Source organism: Pleurodeles waltl, chromosome 4_2 (genome assembly GCF_031143425.1).
Source record: "Pleurodeles waltl isolate 20211129_DDA chromosome 4_2, aPleWal1.hap1.20221129, whole genome shotgun sequence".
NCBI lineage: Eukaryota > Metazoa > Chordata > Amphibia > Caudata > Salamandridae > Pleurodeles > Pleurodeles waltl.
This window is the reverse complement of record NC_090443.1, coordinates 98,244,300-98,270,616: the sequence shown is the minus strand read 5'-3', so window position 1 is coordinate 98,270,616 and position 26,317 is coordinate 98,244,300. Positions and strand designations below refer to the sequence as shown.

Sequence of the window (26,317 nt, the reverse complement as noted above, 5' to 3'; positions counted from 1 at the left end):
TTGGTGCCCTTTGACGCTGTTGATAATAAAGTTCTATTTCATCCTGCATTAGGATGACACTATAATTAGCAGATACTAAGTCACTTGGTGTCGTCTTTGCCTAACAAATTAACATTTTCAAATAATATGCTAACACTCAACTATATATTGCAGTATTTTCTACGTCCAGTATCCAACACCTGAGAAACTGCAGTGATAGGTAAGAAAGAGTGCATCCTCTGTTGCAGTCAACCTTCCCTGAAGGATTGTTTTAAATCTATATAGCGAGATAGGTTCTCAACCTACAATATACCAATTTTTAGGCTCCCTAATCAATTCAGCTTCTCCCTCAAAGGTCGGATACCAAGAACCCAAACGAATGTTTTTTCCAGACGAGGCTACCATACGAAATGAAACCTTTCCACAAAGCACACATCTTATATTCAACCTGTACAATAACTTGCATGCTCCGACATTGATGGGTGTAACACCCTACTCCCACAACCCCATGATATATTTTCTCATACCCATCAACGTTTATTTGGCTGCATAAAAGATACATAATATTACACACACAAAATTCTGATTATCTAGCTGAATAACTCCATCTAGCATAGTAGTGTCAAACGGTAGGTCTCTGTATTACACAACAACAATTCTGAATATCTAGCTGAAGAACTCCCACTAGCATAGTAGTGTCAAACTGTAGGCCCCTGAACTTTTTATCTAAAAAATAAGTGATGTTGATGCATCCTTCATAGTTCTGTAATCTAGAGCATATACTCAATGTACATCTCTGAAAATTTTACACATTTTTACATAAAGTGTACAATTTAATTTAACCCTGTACCTTTGAACATTTCATGTCCACCTGCACACTGCACTTGTAAAATCCCACCTGGACATGTAACCGGTACAAGTAGGGCCATATACTTGTTCTCTGTGTTACATTCTGTTGTCTGTGCTGGGTCTGCACTACCGAAATACCCAAATACATTTTTAAATAAAAAAGAACATTTCTGATTGGAAAGGTACAGTGTATCTTTCTAAACCAAATACAAACATTAACACAATGAATAGAGCCACAAAAAACATCTGTAGCCGAGCCATAGTTGGTTACACTTATATGCAAGAAAAAGAACCAGAGTCAATGCCCTCTGGTATAAGGCAAACAGGGGAGCACAGCCTGGTGGTGTGATTTGACTTGTATTTTCAATCACAAAATGTTGCTCAGGTTGCAAACACAGCTCAAATAATAGGATAGGGTGATTTAATTTTTAGGTCTGTCTCACGGGTAGCTTTTAGGTGTCTGTTGTCACAAGACGCCCTCCAGACTATCCCAAAAACTTACAGTGAGTGGGCTTTAGGTCAGCCTGACAATTACCCCTGGTTAGCTTTCTTGTCGCTCTCATTTGCTTGCTTCTTCTCCAATGTCAAGCAGCCAGCCAAAGCATATGTTTATTAAGACCATAGTATTTTAAACAAAATCTAAAACCAGAATCACACATTAAAATCCAATACAAACGAGTAAAATTAAGTGAATATAAAACAATAAAATCAGGTACATTCAAAAATAAAATCTCTATATTCTAAAACATCACTGTTCCTCAAAAGAGAAGCTCCACTCAAATTAACTTATCACCCAGTTGACTGTAAAAAACTATCAACAGACACTAAAAATCACCCCAAGGCACAGTCATATCAAAAAATCTCATTTCAGCCAATAATTTATTAGCTTGTGCCCTAATTCTGACACATATTTTAAAAGGATAGGCTTTAAAAAGACAATCCATTAGGACATGCATTGAATTCCCTTTTACGTTAAGGCCACATTGACAGATTTTCCCTTGGTTTAGTAGGATATTGCAAACCCATGCCATCAAAACCTGATTAAAGCCACAACAAAATGTAAACAGGCTGCAGCACATCTTAATATTCTGCAGTCTCTCTAGATAGGGGGAAGGTCTCACCGTTCGTCATAAGCTTAACAAGTGAGAAACTGATTGCATGTTTCTCAAATAAGTGAGCTCCACATCCCTTGAAAATTGGTGTATTATTTTTTTTTCAGCTCCGTCCTACTCACTCCTAACTAGTTGATGCCCTCCAAAACATTTATTTTTAATTCCCTAGCATATGCTTCGATCCTCTCTCTAACACTATAGGCCCAATATAGCTCGGTATGCAATATCTTCTTTTTACATAACAGGAAGATTTTAGAGGATTCTACACTATCTATTCTTGGCCAAAATTTGATTACCTCTGCCTGTGCTAGAGGCGTCCATCCAGAAAAGCCTGTTTCTACTCTAACTGCCTGCAATATAGAGGGGGGTGAGGGGGGAGGGACAGTAACTTTTTGAGCCACCTTCCTTCTTCAAGGTCCCAACTATTTTTATCTCCTATGGCATGCCCACCACTTTAGCACCATACTGAAACTGGGGCCGTATCACGGCCTGATAGGCCTTCAACTCTGGGTGGCACAGCGATTGTCAAATTTCTTTAATTTCGTCAATTACTTTCCGCCTTCTTGTGCTGGTCCTTTTGACTGGGTTACTTACATCTTTCCACCATCGAAATTTAGGGAATTACTTTTTTCTTTTCATTTCAGCACTCCACACAAGTGCAAGTCATCATCATCATCAGCAGCTTTATTTTGGTTTACAAAATAAACCATAAAAGTGCACTTACACTATAAAATGCAGAATTAAAATACAATTAGAAAAAAACATCCAACAGCTAAGTCTTAACAACCATGGAAGCTAGCTGTAAAAAATAAATGCAAAATGTTGAGCTGAAGCTGCATGGCATGCACCAAAAAACGACTTCTATGCTGCCCTGCAATTCAACAAAGCAGACATAAAAGCATCCATAAATATATAGTGCAAGAAGAAACATTTGCATCTTGTCATTAATAATCTGGGTTCATGACCTAAAGGCAGACGCAGAACACAAAGCTAATAATTTCAATTAAAATAAAGAACGCATAAGCGGTGATGTATGTTTCAGAAAAGTGGCCACGCCAAAACAAACCTCAGGGGTCGGGACTGTAAATACAAAAGAGCAGGGAAATGTCGAAAATGTGTGGTGCATAGCATCCCGGAAGTGTAATTAAAATCTTCCTATTATAAATGTAATAAAACCTGCAAAAGAAGACAGTGTGTCAGTTTTTTTCAGTGAACACTCATCGCAGGGGCAGGCCAGAATTCCCTTCAGATCAGGAAGAAGGAGAGATGACACCTAATCAAACCCAGCCTGAACCCTGTGAGACGGACCCTATGCCTTCCTTTCGGAACCAAAGTCAAGTAAGGTTCCATTCCGGGAGTAGTTTGTACAAACAAATACTCTCGATTAGTGGGCTTCGCAACTCAGACTCCACCATTTCCCTGCTCATAACGTCCCTAAAAGCTGTTTTGAACCAACATTTATTCCTTGCAGTGATGTCACCAGGCGAGGTAAAAATATCAGGTCTACCCAACTTATTAAACATATCCTTAACATGCCTAAACCATGGGATACAGAGACCCGTATCATAACCTAGGCAATCCATGATGATATCCCTATTCAGCAAGGCCTTCGGGTTGTGCCAGATGGAGCACCACAGCATCAGAGGGGCCAGTTTAATGGTGACCACTATATATGGCAGAACCAATTCCTCATAGGTGGCATAATTAGGGGACCCTTGCAGCACTCCAAGGATACGCTTGCAGATCCTAGTTTCCCGGGCCTGTAATCTATTGACAGCTTTGAACCGCCACAAGCCACAGACATAGATGAGGATCGCACACACTTCCTGATGTGGATCTCATCAAGAGGAGCCACTGGCTTGCTTCCTACCGTTGACACCAAACTAAAAAAGAAACCCCTCTGAGTTACAGAATTTAAGATGATGGTTTTAAGCAGGGCGCCCAAGACCCACATGAGTCAAAGGTAACCCCCAAATAAGGGAAATTTGTAACTTTTCCTTAGGGGGCACCCCGCAGTGCAAGACAACACAGTTTTGCATTTTTGGCCCACAAGGGATTACAAATGTTTTGGCAAGGTTCTTGTACAGTCACAAACTATTAATAAAATCAACAAAAGAGTTCAATAAAGCCTGGAGGCCGTTCAGTGTATTGAGACAGCATAGCCTGCATTCAGGAGAACGGAGACACGCCATACCTTCACTGTCGGCTGATCCCTGCCCATTGTGGTCAGAGCTGCCGCCAGGCCATTAATATACAAATGAAACAAGACAGGGGAAAGGACGCAGCCATGCCGAACCCAGTGTCTCAGGCCTCAACTCTCAGCACATTCTCCTTCTGTCCAAATTGGATGCATGCACGCAGGTTGCTGTGGAGTGTGCATAGAGAAGCTATCAACCTGGGATCAAACCCCAGGGATACTAGAACGCCCCAAAGATTGGACCTGACCGCTATCAAAAGCACAGGCCAGGTCCATAAAAGCAAGATACAAAGACCCTTCGTGGGCCATGATATATTTGCTAATAAAGAAAGATTGAGATATTGCCACTGGGTCCACAGACCATGTCTAAAGCCATACTGGACGTCTGGGATGATTCGGTTATCCGAAAGCCAAGACAAAATCTGTCAAGGATAACCCTTCCAATAACCTTTACAGTAGAATCCAAAAGGGATATGGGCCTCTAACACCTAGGAAAGACCCTCTTCCCTTTTTTAAAGATAGAAACTATTCTGGTAGGATGCCAAGCTGACATGCTAGATAAGCATATTACATTAAAATGGGTGCCCAAAGATCCCTAGGGCTTTGCCAGTCGGGCTATTACAGATCACTTTAGCTACTTCCTCCACCACAAACTCAATACCTAACAGATAGGAGGGCACAGGCAGGGCATGTTCGATTCTCATACTTTCATTCGTGTGATAAACTTGCTTAAAGTGCTTGATCCAAGAATCTGCGCTAATGTTATTGTATATGCAAATGGTGTCAGTTTTGATCAGTTGGTTATTACTAACCATTTGCCAGAATAGGCCAGTTTTGTCAGTCCTACAAGCAGTGACCAAAGTGCACCAAACCTCCTCCTTAAGATCTGCCTTCCTTCTGCAGACAGCTAACTTATATGTCTTCCAAGAAAGAGATGATCTTGGCCAGGGCCCGTGAAGTTGCTTTCAATACCTGCATTAGGCAATGAATGGCATCTATATCAAACCAGAAGTGGGAGGTGAGATTTTTGTGTGTGTGTGTGGAGGGGGGGGGGTGCTGCTTGAAGAATCGCAAGTAAAAGAACAAGCAAACCCAATTGTTTCACGCAAATACTGCACAAAATATCATGCATGTTAGCAGACTTCCAAGAGAGCCTAAGCCCACCACTGCTCGGCAAGAGCTGGGCATTCCCCCCCCAAAACACCACTCCTCCGCCCCCAATAGACCCCTCCTCCCCACCACAAACGCTGGTCCGCGACAGGGCTTCGGACAAAGCAAAGTGACAGAAAGAGGGTTATGATCACTGTAAGGGCTGGAAATAAGATTACCATCCCCCCAGGCAGCCAAAGAGATTCCAACTAACTAATATATATAACGAAAACCCAATGAGCCTGCCCCTCCAACGAAGGCAGGTAGTTTTAAACACTGGGGGGTGACCCATTTGAACACATTTTCATAGGTCATGCTTATCAGATAAGAGAATAGCAACTGAGGTTTACAATCACTGGGGTCGGCCAGGATATCCGAGGAACTAGTTTCAAAAGCAAACAAATCTAAATCATTATAACCACCATCCCATGAACCCAATGTGCCATTGAAATCTCAGCAAGGACAATGTTAAAACTACCATCATGACGTGTGTAGCTAGGTTCCAGGTTGCAAATTAAATCAACACGAGAGACAAATTTAGGTTTGACTTTGAATACAAATTATCATTATAAAAATTGCTAAGCACAAAGCTAAAAGACTTTGACCACTGGGCAAGGAACGCTTGAGTTAACATGTTATGCAAAGGTATTGGCAAAATGGTACAGTCAAGAGAAGTTCTGAAACAGATTGCTAACCCGGCCACGGCCCTACCCATTCCTGATGAAACAGCGGAGGTTGAGTGACAAAGGAAGCGTTCACAGAAAAGCTCCCTTATGGCCCAGGTCTCCTGTAAAATAACAATGTCATAAGAAAAAACTAAATCCAGCTAAGTCTTATCCCGGATTTTGGAAGCGAGACCAGCTACATTCCAACTCAACAGTCTGACCCCAGATTTGAGATCTGGCAACAATGATACTGACTTGGAGCCTGAACCCGCACTTGAATTAGGGACTAATGTAGGAGGTGGATCATAAGCCCTGTGATGAGCCTGAATTTCAAAGTCAGAGGCACAGCCTCGATCAGCATCAATTTGTGAAGGAAGGTAACATTTCAATCGGTCAATACTACAACAGCTGGCCAAGGTAGAAAGTCGGTTGGTAATGGGTACATAAAAAAAGGGCCCATGACGGCAGCTCATAAGCTGACAAATCCCTTGGAGGCCAGGCCTTGGGACCCACCACCTGATAAAAATACACCAGAGAGAGAACCTTCACATTATTCAACTTGGATATCCCCATGTACGAGGCACAAATCATCTCCTCAGTAACCAATTGTTTGACAAAGTTGACCGTGACGCAGTTCTCCTCATAGGACCCACCCAGGGTACTCTGCGTGCAAACAGAACTTCAGGGAACAAATTAAGTTAGTGAGGAACATGTAGGTTCAGCCAATGGGCGGCGCTGGTCATCAGCTGCTGTGAGCTTCCAGAAATCTGTTTTTTTAACTCGAACCATTGGTAAGGATGATGACATAAGGGCATGCAGCTAGAGGTAAATTAAAGGCAAAGTCACTACCACTGCAGGGGTGATCTCTGCCTGACAAAAATGATTCATTGCCTGCGGATCACCAGCTGTGGAATCCAGGGGTGGCAAAGGCACCCCGGGTTGATGGGGCATGGCAACATGAGAAGTTCCTGAATGCATATAGGTGGGTGGTGGTAAAGACAGCAAAGCAGGTCCCCTGGCCACATTTACAAGAGCAACAGTCTGTGAGGCGAACGTAGCAACGATTAGGCATGTTTACTTCCCTGGACCAGCACCAGACCCCATGGCCTCATAGCCTCGGATAGCTTACTTCCGATAACAGATAGGCGGTCCAAAATAAGAGAGAGGCTTGTAACCAGGACAGATTTGAAGGCATCGATCAGACAAGTGAGCTGGACATTGCAACCAAAGGCTGACTGTGTGATCTGGTGGACAGGCTGTGTGATCCTAGGTCTTGGCTGCTTGCTTTTCTTTTTAAGCTTTGCAATGGGGTGGGGGGGGGGGGGGGGCAGGGGAACTAGCGGCGTTTAGGATAACCAATATAGAAGACGGGGTAGTGGCACTAAAAGGTGAAAGATGAGGTCCTGTAATGCACTCTCCACTACCTCCCCGTGATGAATCCTTTGTTGTGATCAGCAGGTTCCTGGAGGTGGCCAACAGAGACAAGTCGAGATTGTCATAAACAAGAGACAGTCTCCTCTCTGCATCTCGTTATCTATGACACCCACTTCCTATTCAATGAAGTCATCGAAAGTTGAGTTTCTCATGGGAGCCAAATTAAGGGTTCCCAGTTTATGTTTGTATTTAGTGAATCTGAAAGCCCACTACCAACCGTCGGTCAGTAGAGCGGGATGAAGGGTAGAATATTCTGCCACAAGCTACCCAAGAAAATGGGTGGAAAGGACCACTGGAAAACAGGCAAAGGTTCAGTCTTACCTCCCAGCAGGCAGGAGTCCAAGAGGAATGCATGAGAAGAAAGGAGAAAAACCAAGAGAGAGGACCTGGCCCAGCCTGGTCTTGGCCCAATCTTCAGCCATGTGCATTCCTGCACTGCAGGTGTGCAATGGTGCTTATAAATGTTGCAGTCGAAGTAGAAAGCAGTGGCAGAGTACAGTGATGCAGAGTAGAGTGCAGTGGCATATAGTGCTGTTGTGTAGAGTGCATTGGCGTGGAGTGCAGTGGTTAAGGGTAGAGTGGTGCATAATGCAGTGGAATAGAGTGGTGCAGAGTGGAGTAGAGTGCCACTGAGTGCAGTGGCGTCGAGTAGATTGTTTCAGAGTAGAGTGAAGTGGTGAAGAGTTGAGTGGTGCAGGGTGAAATGTGCTGCTAAGAGCAGCATAGAGTGCAATGGCATAGAGTAAAGTGGCATAGAGTGCAGTGGTGCAGAACAGATTAGGGTGGCGTACAGTGGATTGGCGGAGAGTGCAAGGGCATAGAGTTGAGTGTAGTAGAGAAAGTGCACTGGCATAAAGTGCAGTGACGTAGAGTACAGAAGCACCGAGTGGGGTTGTGCAGAATAGATTGGTGTGGCCCAGACTGGAGTGGTGTAGAGTGCAACGGCTAAGAGTGCAGTGGAGTACAGAAGAGTGGAGAAGAGTGCATTTGCATAGAGTAGAGTGGTACAGGGTAGAGTAGAGAGGTGCAGAGTGAAGTGCATGGAGTGTAGTGGCACACAGCGGAGAGGTGCAGAGTGCAATACTATGGAGTGGTGTAAAGTGGAGTTATGCAGAATAGAGTGCAGTGGTGTGGAGTGGTGTAGAGCAGAGTATTCAAGGTGTGGTAGTGCACTGCCATTACAGGCAACACATTTTTAATTGAAATGACCAACACACTTGCACAGACAGAGTTTTACTAATCAAACTATACAGTGCACAAACAAAAAATATGTGGAAATTGCATCACCCAATGTAATGATTTGTTTTGATCATATTAAAGTATTTGTTTGCAACACACTACAGAAATAACAAATTCATTTTGCCTACTGTTTTTGCTATTTCTGATATATTCTGAAATACTTAGGACAGTTCATTTAAATGGTATTGTGTGCTAGAAAAACCTCTTTCCTACCCCCACTATCCAACAAGATTGTCGCATAAATCCTCTCATTTTGAAATCAGAGAAAGAAAAGTAAACAAGCACCCTTGGAAAACAGCACTTGACATTTGGCCTTGGTCTTTGAATGCACAACAAATGTGACGAGATAAGGACAAGATTTACAGACCTGTTACCAGAATTCGAGTTTGTGGAAAAATACAGAAAACCTGATTTAGGCAACAGGGGGGAAGAACTGAACCTTCAGAGCCTAAAGCAAATAAAGCCACAAATGGAAAGCCAGAATGTGTGAGTTACAAACCACAAAGCCAATGGTAATCAATGAGCAAAATGCATTCATAGGTCAACTGTCTGAAAGTCCCCAAGATGTTTTTTGCAAACCAGACATGCAACCTAAAAAGTGAGTCCTACTGATTTTTCAAATGGTTGTTTTAAGTGTTTGAGTGAAGTCTGCAGTCCCCAAGCCCCTTCAAACTTATGCGACTAAAAAAGGCCAATGGAGTATTTAGAGAAATGCACATTTAAGACAAGGCTTAGTCAAAACTTTTCATGAAATGTTTCGGTGCAACCCCTGGACTACATGCGCTCAAAAGTAAGTTTCATTAGAATATATAATCTTTATAGAAATCGCCACTTGCATTTATGGTCGTTACTTATAACATCTGTGGCAACAAAGAGTTTTGATAACTAGTAAAAATTCATGTCAACCCATGTCTAGTATGACGTTTTTCTCACCCTGTGCAACTTAAATAAATGCTACAAGTTAAGTATTGACTTTACAGTGGTGTTTAAGTGACTGACATTTACCATTTTTGTATTTAAAAGGTAACGTGTAGAATACACATAAAAGCTAAGTCTGATACAAGAGCTCCCAGAGAATACTGTGCACAAAGCCACTGTGGCGTGCCTGTGGTGCGAGTCAAAGAGGGTGGTACTGGTGCAAGGGGGATGCTCTACTCCAGAGAAGAGACACAGAGCCAGCCACACTTGGCACTGCCTTTTAGCAGGCGTTCAGACCCTGGCTTAAAAACAATAGTTATGCAAAATTATAGATAGAAAACGGGTTTACAGCCTGTATATAAAGACAGAACTAGGGTACTTTAATTCCCAATGTTGTTGCTGCATCTTCTAGGTCAATGGGAGTGACTTCAGGACTTTTGTTTCCAGGACTCTCTGTGGCAACTTATGCACAAGCGTCAACATTTGGACGAATATAACGATATCTTTAACCAGTGTAATTAAAACATAACATTGCAATAGGTTACTTAAATAGCACAGAATCCAACAGGTATCCAAGCTCAAATGTACATTTTTAACATACATAAATGAAGGACAATAATACGTATGATATGTTTTTATTAAACAATAAGTAGATGTGGATAAATACGGATGACATGTGAGGAAAATATGGATAAAAAAAAAAAATCATGCAACTAACTTGTTGGAGAGGTGCTCGTCCTCATTGTTGCATGAAATAAGATGTTGACGGTAATGAACATGTAAGAAGAAACGGTACTTTGTTACCATTACCTTGATTAGGCATGGGGCGGTTTCCATCGGCTTCAGCAAGTCAGAGATGCCCTGTCCTGAGTATCTCTGCTGATCTTCATCCCGATCGTGGTGGAACTTCACAGCCAGCGCCGGAAGTCGGCACTCATATGCCTGCTTGTACTTTGAGGAAACCAGCACTATATCATCGGATTTACTCTATAAAAAAAAAGGGGGGGGGGGGAAGGTCAAGGATGGAAGGAAAAAGGAACTGCTCTAAGTTGCTATTCATGAAGTACGCTCCTGGTTTTGCGGAAGGAACACCAGTTGCATTCTACAAAAGTGGTTCTTAACATGTGGTCTAAAGGATCCTTAGCAGTCAGCAAGGCCTGCTCCGGGGGTCCACGGCTGTTTTATAAAATTAAATATTATTACAATTAATGAGTTAAAATTAGTAATGAGTATACAAATAAACAAGCAAATAAAAAACTTTTTCTATATTTGATTGTAAATGAAACAAAATATTTCAATTTTTGAGTATCTGTTGGGTGTATACTTGCTTTGTATTTTTTTGTATTGTTTTGAGGTTCAAATCATAGAAATTGTTTAGGCTGGGGGTCCTTGGCTTCCAATAATGACTCAGTGGGGACCCTGGACTCCAATTGTGATTAAGTGGGGGTCCACAGAAAGGGCCAGCTTTTGGGTGGTGCGAGCGGTGCGACCGCACAGGGCGCTGACTTCAGGGGGACGCTGAGTTTACCAATAACTTCCGAAACTTGCGATTTAAAAGCATCTGCTGAAATGTTCCTTGTGCGTTTAGCCATGAAGAAACAATTAAAATGTCAAGATACCTCTTGTGATTAACTTTCCTGCTAGAGAGAGAGATGGGAGTTTTGCCTAGTGGCAGCTTTGACTCAACATAAAGTAGCAAAGAGGGTTAATATGCCTGCTGCAAAAAAACAGAACTATGGGGCATATTTAAGAAAAGTGGCGCTGCACAGAGTGCAGCGCCACTTTTCTTGCACCCCTTACCGCCTCCCTAACGCCACCATCTGTGCATCATATTTAAAATATGGCCCAACGTGGCAGTAGTTAGAGGAATAGCGTCAGAATTTTTCAGTTAATCTTGCAAAGCACCCAGAGGCTGATTGTAACCAATGGAAGCCTCCTCTTAATGCCTGCTCTGAGCAGGCGTTAAAAGTGGCGAAAAAAATGACACAAAGATATCTGACAGATTTTTTGCGTCATTTATTTTGCCCCCGCCCCCCCACGCAGGATAGCCTCTTTGCATACATTATGCCTGATGCAGGCATGCTTGTATTGCGCCTCTTTGTAAATATGGTGCAGCGTTTTTGGGCCTTTAACGCCACATTTGTGTAAAAAAATGACATTAATGTGGCGTTAGAATGGCACCAGAGGCTCTTAAATATGCCCTATGGCAGTACTCAATTTGTGCTTGTTGTTTCCCGTGCGGAGCGCCGGCACTTATTTTTCTGCCTCAAGCATTTACTGCAAGAAAAAGACACATATGGGAAAGACAAAGAAAGAGGAAAAGGAAAAGCCTCACAAAGGAAAAAAGCAGAAATCTGCAAGAGTGAACTGTAGGGGCAGGGAGTGCCTGTAAATGGACTGAAGAGGCCCAAGATGGCTTCAAGATTACGCTGCCTCTGTATTCCACGTTCCCACATTTAATTGCAGCAGCCGCATCTTTAAGCATGGGCCCTTTGGCCCGGGTGGGATGTATTATTGAAGGTGCCCTCCATAAACAACAAGGGCCTTGCATCTTCCCTAAAACTTTAGAAAGAACAATTCAGTCCCTATTCCAGCCAAACAATGCCTAACATCTAGACCCTGGCTTCCAGCCAATCACAGGCATCGAACATTTCTCAACACTTACTGGATCTGTTTTCACCTCCTTTTCTGGCTGTCCATACAAGGTTGCCACCATTCTCGGCATCCCAACCAGAATTTGTAATTACAGATGAAAAATGTAATGCCTGCTTGTCCTGCAGATGAAATAGTTGTTAAAAGTTATTGTCCAAGACAGAAATCCATATGTCCTGGGCGTCGGGCAGCACAATTCCCACAACCCTGATTTCTGGGAGTATGAAGGAAACCACACAGCCCAAGTTTAAAGGGATTTCTTCAAGGATTAAAGAAGGTTTGAGTGGCCAGTGACTCTCAAACCAAACTATGCTTTCCAACCTAAATAAAAGGCAGTCATGTTGTGATGATGCCCTCTCGACTACTGATTAATGTAATGTCGTTGGAAATTGCTCAAATGGAGCAGCAGTGATCTGAAACCCCTTTCGCAGAGTTTAAAAAGACAATTATGAGCTGTGTGCTTTTGCTTAATTTATCCACTAAGTAAATTGACTTGTAGGGGTTTTAGTACAACCTCTTAATGAGAACCTGAGATTGGCCAAGCTTTCAGCAGCATTCCTCATGTCTTTCTGGTCATCGGGTGACATTGATTGCGGTGGTGTTTGAGGAAAAGACATTTAATTTCAGTGCTGGTAGAAGGAAAATTGCTACATCTCACTGTTTCTGTCAGCTCCCTTTCCAATAGAGTCAAGGTCTCACAGCGAGATTACAAATTATGCAAGACTTGTGTTTACACTAACCAAATGTCACATAGACCGCTTGCCGGCCCAATCGATTTTGCTTGAAAAATCGAAGCTTCAGCACACCGTGACACAAAGAAAAAGTCGGGCACTTGCCAAAGAGATGCCTTTTTGCCTTTAGTAGACCCTTTCCAAGTTGGAGAAGAGTTTCAAGCTGTAGGTGCACAGTAGCACTTTTTTCTTAATTGTAGTCAGCATTACATTTGAAGAGAATCAGACTGTGCAGTGACATTTTGAGATAACCCCGCTTTCTATGACAGTATAGGGACTAACCAATGAAGAACACAGAGTGCTTCTAGGGATGCAGATTTTATCTACACAACTCCAATGGACTCTCGGAGGGAGCATAACACGTGCAAACAATCAAACATAGATAACACTCAGTGCTACGTGTACACTTAGGAAGGAGACCGCCAGGGCAGGAAGAGCCTATTTATCTAATGAGCACAGTAAAACACCAAATGTGGAATGCATTGGGGTTGTGAAGCCTTTTCCACATAATAAATCCACTTGTTCACGAGGTATAGGGCAGATTATTCCACTAGACTGTGGCCTCTCTTAGGTACCCACGAGAGAGTTTCGAACAGAGTTCTTGTTAATATCGTTGTTGGGCAAAGAAAGGCTCTGAGCCACCGCAGGAATAAAACCACAACGCAGACTGGCATAATGGTATTGGCAAATACTAGAACCAGGACAAGTTCTTAATATTGGAGTGAAGGGCAAGGTTTTAGCAGGGACTCAGGTGAGCCATCTGTTTTGTTGGACAACTCAGGAAACATGAAGAGGAGCCAGAATAAGCAAACCTGCCCGTGAAATGACTCTCTGGCAAAGATCAGCAAAAAAAGCAACATTTTGAGTTCAAGAAATTAAAAACAGTTGAAGTACAGCGAATAAAAGGAATTTAAAACAAGCAATGAATGGCAAAGACAATAGAGCTCATCTTTTGGATCTACTGGCTTTACCAATGGTTTTAGCTAATGCTGTGCAGGGTTGACTTGAAAACAAAAGAAAAGAGAGCAATTGCATGTAGGCAAAAATATGAGTTATGACGCTATGGTGGCCCAGCATGATAACATATGTACACACGTGCGCCACCAAACATTTGGAGAATATGATGTGATGCTACCGTCATTTTGTTTCTTTTTCATTTACCGTGCCAATATAGAGAACATCACTTGAAAAGACCAATAAAAAGTAAAACATGCACAAAAGTTCATTTTAAAAACAGAACAGCAAATAGCAGCTGCCTGACACTTAAAAAAAACAAAAAACGTTTTTTGTAAATGGGCACAAAAGGAGGGTTGGGGGCGTAATGGGGGAGCTGGTGGGATGAAAAAACAGGAGAGCAATGGACTAAATGAGGAGGACGGAGCACGTGGATTGGGGACAGTATTTGAGAGGAAAGCAGCATTTGAGGGAGAAAGCAAGAAGACACAAGCACTCTTTTTGAGTACCGAAAGAAAAAGAAAATAATAGTTCTTGAATGTAAGCAGTTGAGTGAAACAAGCCACCCACCAATCAAAATGATGGTAAAGAAGCTGCATTCCACGGGAGGAACAAAAACAAGAAGATGAAGGAAAGACATTGAATAAGATATAATGATAGGGAAAAGAAAAGGGCTTTCACAAACAGACAGCCAAGAATAGTCTGCAGGCAAAATCTAAAAAAGTCCTACACTTCTCAAAGAGCGAGTGAGACATCCATTGTAAAGACAAACGCCATGTGCTGCACTTTTATGTACAGAATTTAAAAGCTTGAGAACACAGCAAAGACTACTGTGCAGGTCCATCTACTGCAGGCAGCACAACCAATGATGAGGGCCAGTGTTGGTTGTATAGGTGGTGAACCTCTAGGAAGATCTTTAAAACAGTGATACTCTGCTCAAAAAAGTGTCTCTTAATATTTCCACATTAGAATAATGTGGCAAGACTGCCAAACAAAGGAAGAACCCAGATAGCTGTAGTTGCAATTAGTATTGTCTGTCTGGCTATCCGTCCCTGACAAGCAGTTTCCTCCACCTCCACTTAGTAGGTTACGCTTTCCACCAAGAAGTTACCCTGCTGCCACCCAGTGTAGACCTCTGCTCCCTCTAACCAGCGAATACCCACTCTCTCCTCCGGAAGTAAACATTTATCTCATCTCCCTTCACTTGGCACTAATCTGTCAATTTCTGTTAGCCAGCCTAACACCGTCCACCTACATGGCAACAGTCTTGATTGAGGTGGAAGACTGTTTTTTTAGCCAAAAAATAACATAATTTAAGCCTTTTATAAATTATAACTTTTTAATACAATGCAAGTAAAGGGAAAATTATTATTTCTGAGTCTCCTCTTAGGTACTTCTAAATGTTGGAATGCCTGCTGCGTTGGAGCTCAAAGGTTCTGAAGAGCTTAGAGAGCTTCCTGGTACAGCAGGGTGTGACTTCTCTCAACAGTTGGCCAGTGCTATCCTGGTATCAGTCTGGCACTCCCATGATGACCTAGAGGCTGGGTGTGTACAAGAGAGAACAGATGACCAGGAAAGGGGTCGTGTACTCATTTTATGTCTACACCTAGCAGTGCATTCTGCTTGCCTGTGGTCGCAAGGCTACAAATATTGACGATATGAAGGTACTTAGGGTTTCAAGGACTCCAAGAAAGCTAAGAAGCAGAGCAGAATCCCACAAGGATTTTAAGCAGGCTGCTCCCCTTCAAGATTGCCTCCTATAAACTTAATTGTGAAACACGAGGAGAATAAATATCCTGCTTTCTTTAAAGTACCACCTCCTATGCAATTCATTTTTGGCTGCTCGACCAACACTAAAGTACATATGCCGATTAGTTTTCAATCAATAACTGTGAAATGTGGCTGGTCAAAAATTAGTGCTTGAGTTGGTGGAGTTGTAGCTGTTTAAGGACACCTCATCTGCAGCACGAAGAAATGGAAGAGGAGTATCCGCAGAAGTGGTCCTAAATTACCACAAGAGCACCTCTAAGATGTATTCCTAAAAAGTTAATCATCTCCCAGACACATTCACAAGTACAATATGTGGATATTCTGCTTTAGCAGCCAAAGGGTTTCCAATGCTACAGTGGAACCTTTTACTAAGTAGAATATTTACTATTAAAGGACTAGATACTTTTATTAACAAATCGTTTTTCTACAATACTCTTTGTGTAGTACTATCACTGCACTTAATGTTGCTATGGCCACTTTTTCCACTTCTCGCAAAGTGTGTTTAATTTAATTATTAGATACAATAACGTTCTACACTTGGGGCACTGGCGCTCATCTAAATGATTTAACTGCAACTGATTCTTCGATTGTGCATTCATTATTTTTGGAACCAGAAAGTCTCCTTTGCTTTCAGATGGACCACTTGTTTAGTTTACTGTGTACCAATATTCCTCTTATAAGCAGATTACTTTGGTACTTCTCTGCTGAAAGGGCAGATTTGTGAAACTTCTTCTCTAAAGTATTGGTGTCTTTTAAGTCTCCTGAGACATAGCAGTCGTAGCCCTCTGAAACTTGCTTTGCAAGCAACAGTAAAACTTAGAATCTATGGTCGTGTGGTTTAACTCTTCGGGGAGGAGCCACTTCAGGGACTAGGAAATCTGCAATTCCAAAAATTAAAACTGTTTGCTCTCTATGGTATATTACGGTTTACTGGTGTAGGATTTTAGATGAAGCACAAGTTCACTTGTGTGTTTACAGATTAAGAAGACTGGTCTATGTTTCTGGGCAAAAATATCACAGACGAGATTTTCATATGGCCTATATGACAACATCTGTGTATTTCTGTGGAAACCCTAGTAGAATGAAGGAAATAACCATGGAACTTCCTTTTAATAAGGACTTAATTCAGTGACCAAGATAACTGGTATCATGTCTTTTGATATGCTCTATAAAAAAAAAATGAGAAGTGGAGCAACGGTGTGGGACCCAGACTTGGAAAGGTCCCGAAAGCTGATGAGTGCAGCACTCCTGGAGATATGCCACTTGGTCTAGGTGATCTGGTGGAGCTCTTTTTCCAGAGGAATCTTCCCAACAAGGAGAAAGACTAGCTCTGCCATGGCAGCTGGGACGAGGGTCAATGGAGTCATCAAATTTGCCGAAGTCACTGGGGCGACTGTTACTTCTAGATTACCAGTACTAAGGGGAAGGTTACTGCTTGGAGGCAACTTCTGTCAAAAGAAGTAGGTGTGAGGGGCACCATGATTGAAGGTTTTAGCATAAAAGCAGGGCAGGTGCAAAGTACCTGTGATCTATACAGAACACCGTGAAAAATGGCTGGGCAAAAAGTGCTCGCAGTTTACCGATTGCAGGGGCTCTCGTTGTTGCCAGCAAGAAAATATTTTTCTGAATTAGGAGATGAAGCACACAATTATGCCTTTCCACTCAAAACCAAACAATGCCTCTACACAGTGCCATTCCATGCCACACCAATGCAACTCCACACAATGCCACCCCACTCCTCCCAAAGCCACCCCACACCACCCCGCTCCATGCCATTCCACGCCGCACAATGCCACCCGTTACTTGCTATTGCAGGCCACACAATGCCACTCCGTGACCCTCTACTCAATGCTTCTCCACTCAGTGCAGCTCCACACAATGCCATTAACTGACACTCCACTCCACTCCACTGACACCCCACTCCATTGACTCTCAATGCCACTCCGCTGCATACAATACAAAAGCAATAGATCTCACATAGGTCTAGTGACTCTGTCATTATTTGTTACTTAAGGAATGTCAGATTGGTCTGGGATTTTGAGGTAACAATAACTCAAGAAAAACTTTAAAAGTAAATAGTCTCACCCTTAAAAGGTGGTACTGTCTACAGAAGAGGATGTTAGACAAATCTAGTCCATACATTGACCCTAATGGAGCACACTATGTAATACTTGTTTCATAGCAAAGTAGTGCTCTGCTGTTTTTTTTTCTTTTTTTGTGTTTTTTAAAGACCGCCACGACCTGCAATTGCCACATTATAGGACCATTATTGTGTCTTAAACACCATCCTACCTGCATATGATGTGTGCACTCATTATTATATAGCATTTTTACATCACGTAAAACCCACTATGCATAGCTGCCATGCCACCCACATGATTGTTTATTTTAAAAAAAGTCAATAAAAATAAAAAAATAAACAAAAAAAAACTCATGTAAATCAGCATACAAAAAAATTAAACCGTAAATTACTAACAGGGCACAAATAACTATGAGTTCCAAAGTAACCACCAGACTGCTGCCCAGACTTATCTATGTGTTCAATAGCAAATACCTATTTTTGAACAAAATATTGACAATAAATAGGTCTGGTCTTGAAGGTTTTGCATAGGACGCTGCTTGAGAAGAGAATGTGTAGACTATGCGCACACAGAATTAAACAACAAATTACAGCCAGGACACAACAGGCCCTTTTTTCACGAAGGTAATTTATCTTTTTTACATCGTCTGAACTACACAAAGGCATTTATTACTGCAGAATTCTCCACTACGAGTATGGACAAATCTGCAGTAGTAAATCCAAATTTAAGGAGTGGGAAGTGGGCAGTCAAAGACATTGTTTGCCTTGAAACCTTGAAAAGGCACACAAAACAAGCATTTGCAATGCAATAGGCCTCACATTTGTGATAGCTAGAGCTACTGCAGTTCTTTATTTCAATGTCTTTTACCTATGTGTTTTGTTTTGGAGTGCAGTGGATATATGCCAGGTGCCACAGCAACCCTCCCAGACCTGTCGCTGCAGGAGAGAGGACACAAGAAGGCTGCCATCTTGGGAGTGATTTTGCCTCATTCCTACATACTGGCTGTGATACCCTAGAGATGCAACCATTTCTAGTATGTTTACCTAAACTTTTATAGCTCCAAACAAGCCACAAAGGGGCACCTTTGTGGCATTTAACCCGGATAATGAGGGGGTCAAAAGAGTTAGGAACAAACCAAAAAAAAAAAAGGGGGGCAGCCACATGTTTCTGTGTGTTAAACTTTTAAAGGAAGTATTCCTCTATATTGACAATACCAACCTAACTTTTAAAAACATTGACTGTATACAAAGAGAATAACAGAAGAGGCACCTTAGCTGAAAAGGAGGCTTCAAATGATTTCAGATTGGTTAAACAGAGCTTCAGTGGTGGATGGACCGACAGGATAGGTTCCAGAGGTGCAACATCTGGGACCTTGGGTCAGTGCTTTAAATGGAAAAACAGAAGGGCGGGTACTCTGTATTCACTTAAAGCACTGCCTTGGGTTAATAGTCTTATGACAGCCCTCGGCTCAGGACTGGACTTTGTAGAACAGATACGTTAACCTGAATCTCTTGGTCCTTGACAGTGCCTTTTCGGTACATACATTTGTGCACTGGCTGATGGTTTTAAAGTCAGAATTATCTCTGAGTTGACTACTCAAAAATTGAAGCCTTGCCATCTGGCCCACTCAGAGTAGAGAGGGAAGCCTGGGTTTGGACAATAGGGTAGAACAGTGGTGCCCAGTGAGGCCTCTACAGGGCTGGTTCATTGGCATTTTTTCAGGCTATGAAAACGATTTAAATGTATGTTTTTTGGGAATCCAAGGTAGGTCCAGAACCATGTCAGCGTTTCTTGGTATCCATTTACGATAAATTACATAAAAATAATATATAGAACTTATTTACACAGTTGTTACCCTGCAAGCCTGGCATGGATCCTGCCTGTTTGTTGTCTAATACAAACAAGCACTTGCAATGCAATAGGTCTCGCATTTTATTGAGTTAGAGCTATTGACACTGTAAATTCATAACTGGACTTTTCTTTCCACATATATTGGACAGCCCTGCCTCATAATTTTGTATTTTTCTGCCATTTAATTCATGTGGCCCTGCATATAACTAAAGCAGTTCCATTTACCTTCTTCCTCTATCTGCAGCAAAAAAATGAAAATGTTGCTATTTAGTATCCTAAATTTAAATCTGCCATGCCAATTGCAATAGGCGTTTTCATTTGTGCGAAGGGTTTGCTAGGCGGTGATGTCAGCGTCTGCGGCAGCTCTGACCTAGGGGATGCAGACATAGAATGTGGGAGAAGAATACAGCTGGTGAATTAAAAGGAGCAGCTCTCCTCCTTTCTCCCTGATAAAGATGGCGAGAGAAATCTAAACCATATGAATGGTCACAAAACTGGTCAGTCTTCTCGTAACAGGCACATGCATCCAATTTTGTGAAGTTTTCTGTTCTTCGAAGTATGAGTGGGTTTCTCTAAGAGAAGTAAATCGTCAGATCTTTCCTATTAATTGTATTTAATCTACCAAATAAACTCCCATGCGATTCATTATTTAAAGAAAAATATCGAGCCTGATTTGATTCTCCCGAACAATGCCAACAGACATTTACAAAAAAAAAAAAAATCTTCACACAATTAAGAAATATTGTGTTCAGAAACTCACTGTAAGTGGGAGCACTTGTTTTTTTTGCATTCATGATTTACTGTAAAATGGCACTGTCTGCAGCATGTCGCCTTGACCTAGACACTGCTAATCCCGCCATACCCACCCCGCTGCATAACATTACAGCAGAAATAGCCTGGAACCAAGCATTTGCAATGCAATAGGTTTGGCACATTTCAAACAAGTGAATTTTATCTTTTGGCAACAGAGCCCACGAGCAAAAACAAAAAAGCTCTAATGAAGTTAGCAGAGCAGAATGAAGATTTACGGACCATAATAAAGATAAGCAATGCCCTGTGTGCCATGTCGTGAGTGCTGACAGGGAGAGGCCCTGGAGAGAGAGACTGAGAGACTCTCAGGGAGGCGATGCGAGGGCACATAGTGTTTTTATTTAGTAAAATAAGCTTATTTTAGGAGCCGTTTATTTAGTAAAACAAGCTTATTAGTTAAATAAGCTTATTTTAGGAGCAGGGTAGAGGACAGCACTGGAATAAAGCCAAAACAAATGTCAGGGACATGAGAAGAGGTGTGAGGAACAGAATGCTGCAATAAAACACAGGCAGCTACCAGCCTAAAAGGAAGCACCTACGAAATGTAAAAAAAAAAGTCCCTCACAGCAACAGATAAAGAAACCAAAGTACAAGGATACAGTACTACGTCACTGCTCTGAAACAGAAAAAGGAGGGAGAAAAATGCAGAAATTACGAATAGCAAGCAAGAATTTTTAAAGGACAGGGCAACCGACAAATTAAATTTCTTCACCCCACAGTATAAGTATACTTTTGTTTACACCACGTCGAACGCTAAAGCTCGACCTAAAAACAACTTCAGTCATAACACATTTGGGATACATAAGTACAAGCAGTGGCTGGTCCTGGTGGCCACCTTTTGTGAAACAACAGTTCTCCTGTTTAAAACATCTCCTGTCCATGGGGTCTTTACTGTTACTGTTCAGGACTGACTTTGAGATGTAGTCCTTGGGGTGTGTACCTATATAAACAAACACAAGTATATTCCTATTGACACAGGGAGGTGTGCTGGAGCACTAAGAGGAACACCAGCCAAAGTAGGAGTGAGAAAAGGGCCACTTGATAAGGTCAGAAAGATATTTTCTTAACATTGATTTTCCATGCATCTGGTTACCACGGCAATGAGAAATAATGCATAGTGTTTACATCAAATGATGCATGGAAACTTAGTGGAGTGGTTACATGAAGCGTGGGGATGGAAGAGAGGAGATCAGGTTAAACATTACTGGACTGTGATAGATGATGCGTGGATCATTATACACAGGAGTCCAGAGGGTGATAGGGAAGCGCTCTGTGCCTGTGACAGCAACTGTGGGGGGATATTTGAGGTGGGGCCTCTTCAAACAGGAAGCAGTGCTATTCAAGCGCTGTGTCCGGAAGTGGCATCTGTATGGTTGCAGTAGCTGTGAGGGGACTGTCATCAAAGCCATGACACCAGTGAATTCTGGGAGGAGGCAGTGATCGAGTTTGCTCCACTTCTGTGCCCTATGATACGTTGCTCCTCTCACTGTGGCACCCTTGAGTTAGCTTCTTCGCGCTACAGCGTTAGAAAAATGGCAGCCTATATTAACTGAACTCTATTTGAAGAGGCCCAATTTACATCCAAGGGCTAGATGTTTTTTGCTATCAAGCCCGAGGCTGTGAAGTGCTTGGGTCTGGAGTCATGACTCCGTTTCCACCATTTTGGAGACAACACCTTTTGTCATCTTCTTGCCTAGCACTAACCTATGTGCTTGGCTGATGACCTTCTAGAGGTTATCAAGAGCATGTGCTATTGCCTAGTGTTAAGCTCTACTCAAGTCAGTTGATTGATGCACCCACTGCAGAGGTCTTGACAGAACGAGAATGTCACAGATTACAATCCTGACATAGCTTTTTCACCTCATCTCTGCAAGGTTGATTTGAATGAATAAGAGCGATTTTGTGAAGAATGACACAATGCTTTGCAGCATTATGAAATGGCAGATCCTGTATTATCATGTGGTATATAAAACAAAACAAATTATTCCAAGACTGCCCCAACACGCACCACACAAAGAACCCTAGGGTAGATGATGTGGTGTAAGGGTCAGAGCTGCTAACTTTAAGCTGGAGAACATGGATCGAGTCTCAGCGCAGGCTCAACATCTTGTGATTCTGGGCAAATCACTTATTCTCCCCTTGCTACCAAAAAGTAATGTGTTCTTGTGGAATGTAACCGGTGCTCATGTAAGGCACTGTAATACCTCTGCATCACATTTGCGCTTTATAAAAACTGCAAAAAAATAAAGCGCCCCAATACCTTTGTAGTTCGCGCTACATAAAACTGCAAAAAAAAAAAAAAAAAAAAAAAAAAACCTGCGAACATCGCAAAGAAACAGCAAGATGTCCGAAAACAAGGTAGATGAAGAAACAACATATCACCATGAGTACGAAGCGACGAGGCAAAAGAAAACAACGGGTACGGGGCAAGCAGCCACGGTGGCAGAGGAGTTAACAAGCGGGAGGGGGGTAATTGGGTGGCAGACAAGCAGGAATCCGTGTCTGGGGGGCGGTGCAATTTAAGCGGTATGGACAAAGCAATAGGATGCGTGTATAGTGCCCCCAAGCTTAGCATTGTAAGCACATTGACTCATAGGAGCAGGAAACCAAGAAAAAGTCCCCCAAAGAACAGATAAACACAACAAAGCGTAATTATAAGGTAGTTAGTCTCTGCTACCAAAGAGAAAAAGGAGTGACAAAGAGGCAAGACTGACCACTAGCAAGCAAGGATTTTTGAATGACACTGAAAAAGAAATAAAATTGATTTAAGCCCACAGAAGTATACCAAAAGTACACAAGACGCCATATGCTTAGCTTACGCTTGACCTAAAAAGTACATTTGTGGGCGTTTCCAAACTGCTCCCCAAAGACATTTCACCCTATAAATGGCAAGAGATTTTTACTCCTCTACCAGGAAGAGAAGGGGAACAGATCATCCCTCAGATTTGCTGGGGATGTACAGGAAGGATTTCTGCACAAAGAAAAAAAAAGTCTCCCTTTTGAGAAAATATATATATATATATATATATATATACATATATATATATATATATATATATATAAATATATATATATGTATATATGCGCATTTTGCTGAGTTTTCCCCTATGGATAACGGCACACAGGGCTAGTAGGAGACTTTTCAAAAAGTAAGGGCATTTGAGAGACATTTGCCTAGAAATCTGCAACTGACACAGCTTACCAGGCCTCCTCTTGGGAATGCTTGTCAAAAGAAAACAAATCATAAAAAGGTTGTATGTGATTTCATAGAAAAAAGATCTCATGATTACTGCAAAACTGTTTCACTTAAAAAGTTAATGGACATTTTCAGAACGAACAAAATTTACCATTCCAAAGAAACCAATTCAAAGAGTGTCTTTCTGTTTGGAATTAGCTTTTGTATTTTCGTAAGGTGCAAATACAATGGTTGCTGGTCTTACTTTCAGAAACAGTTTTGTGGAATGTATTTATTTCAGTGCTTTCCTTCAAGGGACATTATTTCAGATTCATATCTTTTACATTGTCAAACAATTAATTACTTAGGATGCTTTTAATTCGCAGACCCCCCACCACCCCTAAGCACCATCCAGCCTTGACTGCTCACAACCCTGAAACACCATTAATCTCTGCTGCCTAAAACCCCTCACCACACCTAAACTACACCCATCCATGAAGCCTAAATGCCCTTTCTACCCCTAACTTTCAACCATCTCAGAAACCTAAAAACCCTTCACTACACCCTCCCCTGAACCTTAAAAGCTCTTTCTACCCCTACACTCCACACATACTTGTGTTGTAAAACCCATCACTACCCCTGACCTCCACCTATTCCTGAACCCTGCAAATCTGTTTCAACACCAAAACCCCACCCGTCCCTGAACCTTTAAAAAGCTTCACCATACCGAAACTCCACCAATCGCTACAAAACCCTCACCACCCTTAAACACCACCCATCCATGACCCCCAAAACCCCTCACAGTTAAACTCTACCAATCCCTTAAAAACCCTTTCTACATCCAAACTCCACCCATCCATGAATTCTTAAAACCCCTCACCATCCTAAACTCAACCCAATCCTGAAACCTGTTAACTACCCCTAACCTATACCCATCACTGAACCTTAAAAACCCTCATCACCTTAAACTCTGCCTATCCCTGAACCCTAAAGCCCCTCACCACTTCTACACTCTACCAATTCCTGAAGCCTAAAAAAATCAGTCATGCATGAACCCTCAAAACCCCTCACCACCCCTAAATTCTACCAATTCCTGAAGCCTAAAAAATCTCACCACGCCTAAACTCCACTCATCCATGAACCCTTAAAATTCCTTCCTATGGCTTAACTCCACTCATTTCTGACCCCTACAAACCCTTGAACACCTCTAACCATTACCCATCCCTGAACCCAAAAACTAGCCCTAAACTCTACCCTAGTTTAATATAATTTTGGATTTTTCCTTATGTTTTCTCTTATTTAAAGAGTTTCCTTTAATTTTTTATTTATTTGCCTTAAAATTGTTTTTCTTTAAAATTGGTTTTCAGTGAATTGGTTTCCTTCCAGCATGGTTTCTCAGTTTTCATTTTCCCATTAATTTACATGCATCACTTAAAAATACATTACGGCAGAAATATCAGGCGTTGGCTGCGAGCCTTTTGGCAATTCTTGTTTAGTCAAGATTTTTGTAAAAGTTTATTGACTAGGAAGCTGTCACACCTGCATCAATCTAAAAATAAATCAAATTGGCTAAAGGCAAAATGTTTTTCTGGTCTCAAAAGAGCAAGCATTACCATAGTACTCCCTTGCACGGAATTGAACTACTTTGTGTCTTGATAAGCTCCTTGTGAAAGAGCAGCATGACGTACCTCAGCCAATGACAAATGCATGCTGGAGTGGGTGGTAGAAAATGTGAATGACAACCACACACTAAAGGAGGCAAGAAAGGAAGGGACCAGTCAGGAAAGAAAGAGAAAATCAAAAAAGAGTGAAAGAAGGACACAGGGATTGAAAGAATGACCAAAAGAAAGAAGAAATATCAACATAGAAAAAAGGATCAAAGACAGAAGGCTCAATAGAAATAGAAGGATTAAAAGGTAGAAGGCTCGAAAGACAGAAAAGAAAGAAGGAAAGAAAAAAGAAAGATGGAAAGAAGGATCCAAGACAGCAGGGTCTGAAGAGACAAAACAAGACGAAAGAAAGACACAAGGGTCGGAAGAAAGAAAAAAGGAAAGACAGAAGGATCAAAAGAAAGAAAAGCAAAGAAGTCTTGAAAAAAGAAGGAAGGATCGAAAGTAGGAGAGGGATCAGAAGAAAATCGACAAAGGAAAGAAAAAAGATTGAAATAAAAAAGGATCAAAGACAGGTGGGTCGAAAGAAAGACAAATGTGTCAAATGAAAAAAACAAAAAGGAGCAGAAGAAAGAAAGGCAGAAGGACTGAATGAAAAACACAAATGGGGTGAAAGCTATTTCATATTATAAAAGAAAGATATAACTACAAATAGACACAATCTGGTATGCTGTGAAACAGCAGCAGTCAGATCAACAAAGGACAATCCAAAAAGAATTTACAACAATACTGGCAGAAGCAAGAAACTGGTACAAATGGAATGTGCCAGGTGCTCACGTCAAAAATGTCTTATCAGATCAGTCTCTAAACACAAAGTCAGCTTGTGAGGAAATACTTTTTTGCATGATCACCCCCAAAGTTTGGGCTTAGAGTGCAATGAGGGCTGCTAACCAAACCTCAGTGCTAATGTTCTAACCCTTTACAAAGTACATGTTGAAATTGCTACCTCCAAATAGCACTAGCCGACTTACTTATAAGTCCCTTGTATATGGTACCAAGGGTAACCAAGGCATGTAAGACAGAGTGTCCTCCCAGGGCTGCAGCACTGGTTGTGCTACACTGTGTGGGACAAAGTACAAAA

General features: G+C 41.8%; 1 protein-coding gene across 4 annotated transcripts in view; it reads right to left on the bottom strand.

Annotated features, from left to right (window-relative positions):
- OS9 (OS9 endoplasmic reticulum lectin) overlaps nt 1-26,317 on the bottom strand; it is a 171,891-nt gene that overhangs the window by 133,710 nt on the left and 11,864 nt on the right. For 3 of the 4 annotated variants that reach the window (XM_069230849.1, XM_069230848.1, XM_069230850.1), the window contains exon 2: nt 10,353-10,529. The exons of the other annotated variant lie outside the window; for it this stretch is intronic. In XM_069230849.1, the coding sequence (XP_069086950.1) occupies nt 10,353-10,529 (177 nt within the window). The remainder of the gene's footprint in view (nt 1-10,352; nt 10,530-26,317) is intronic. 4 annotated transcript variants of the gene reach the window in all.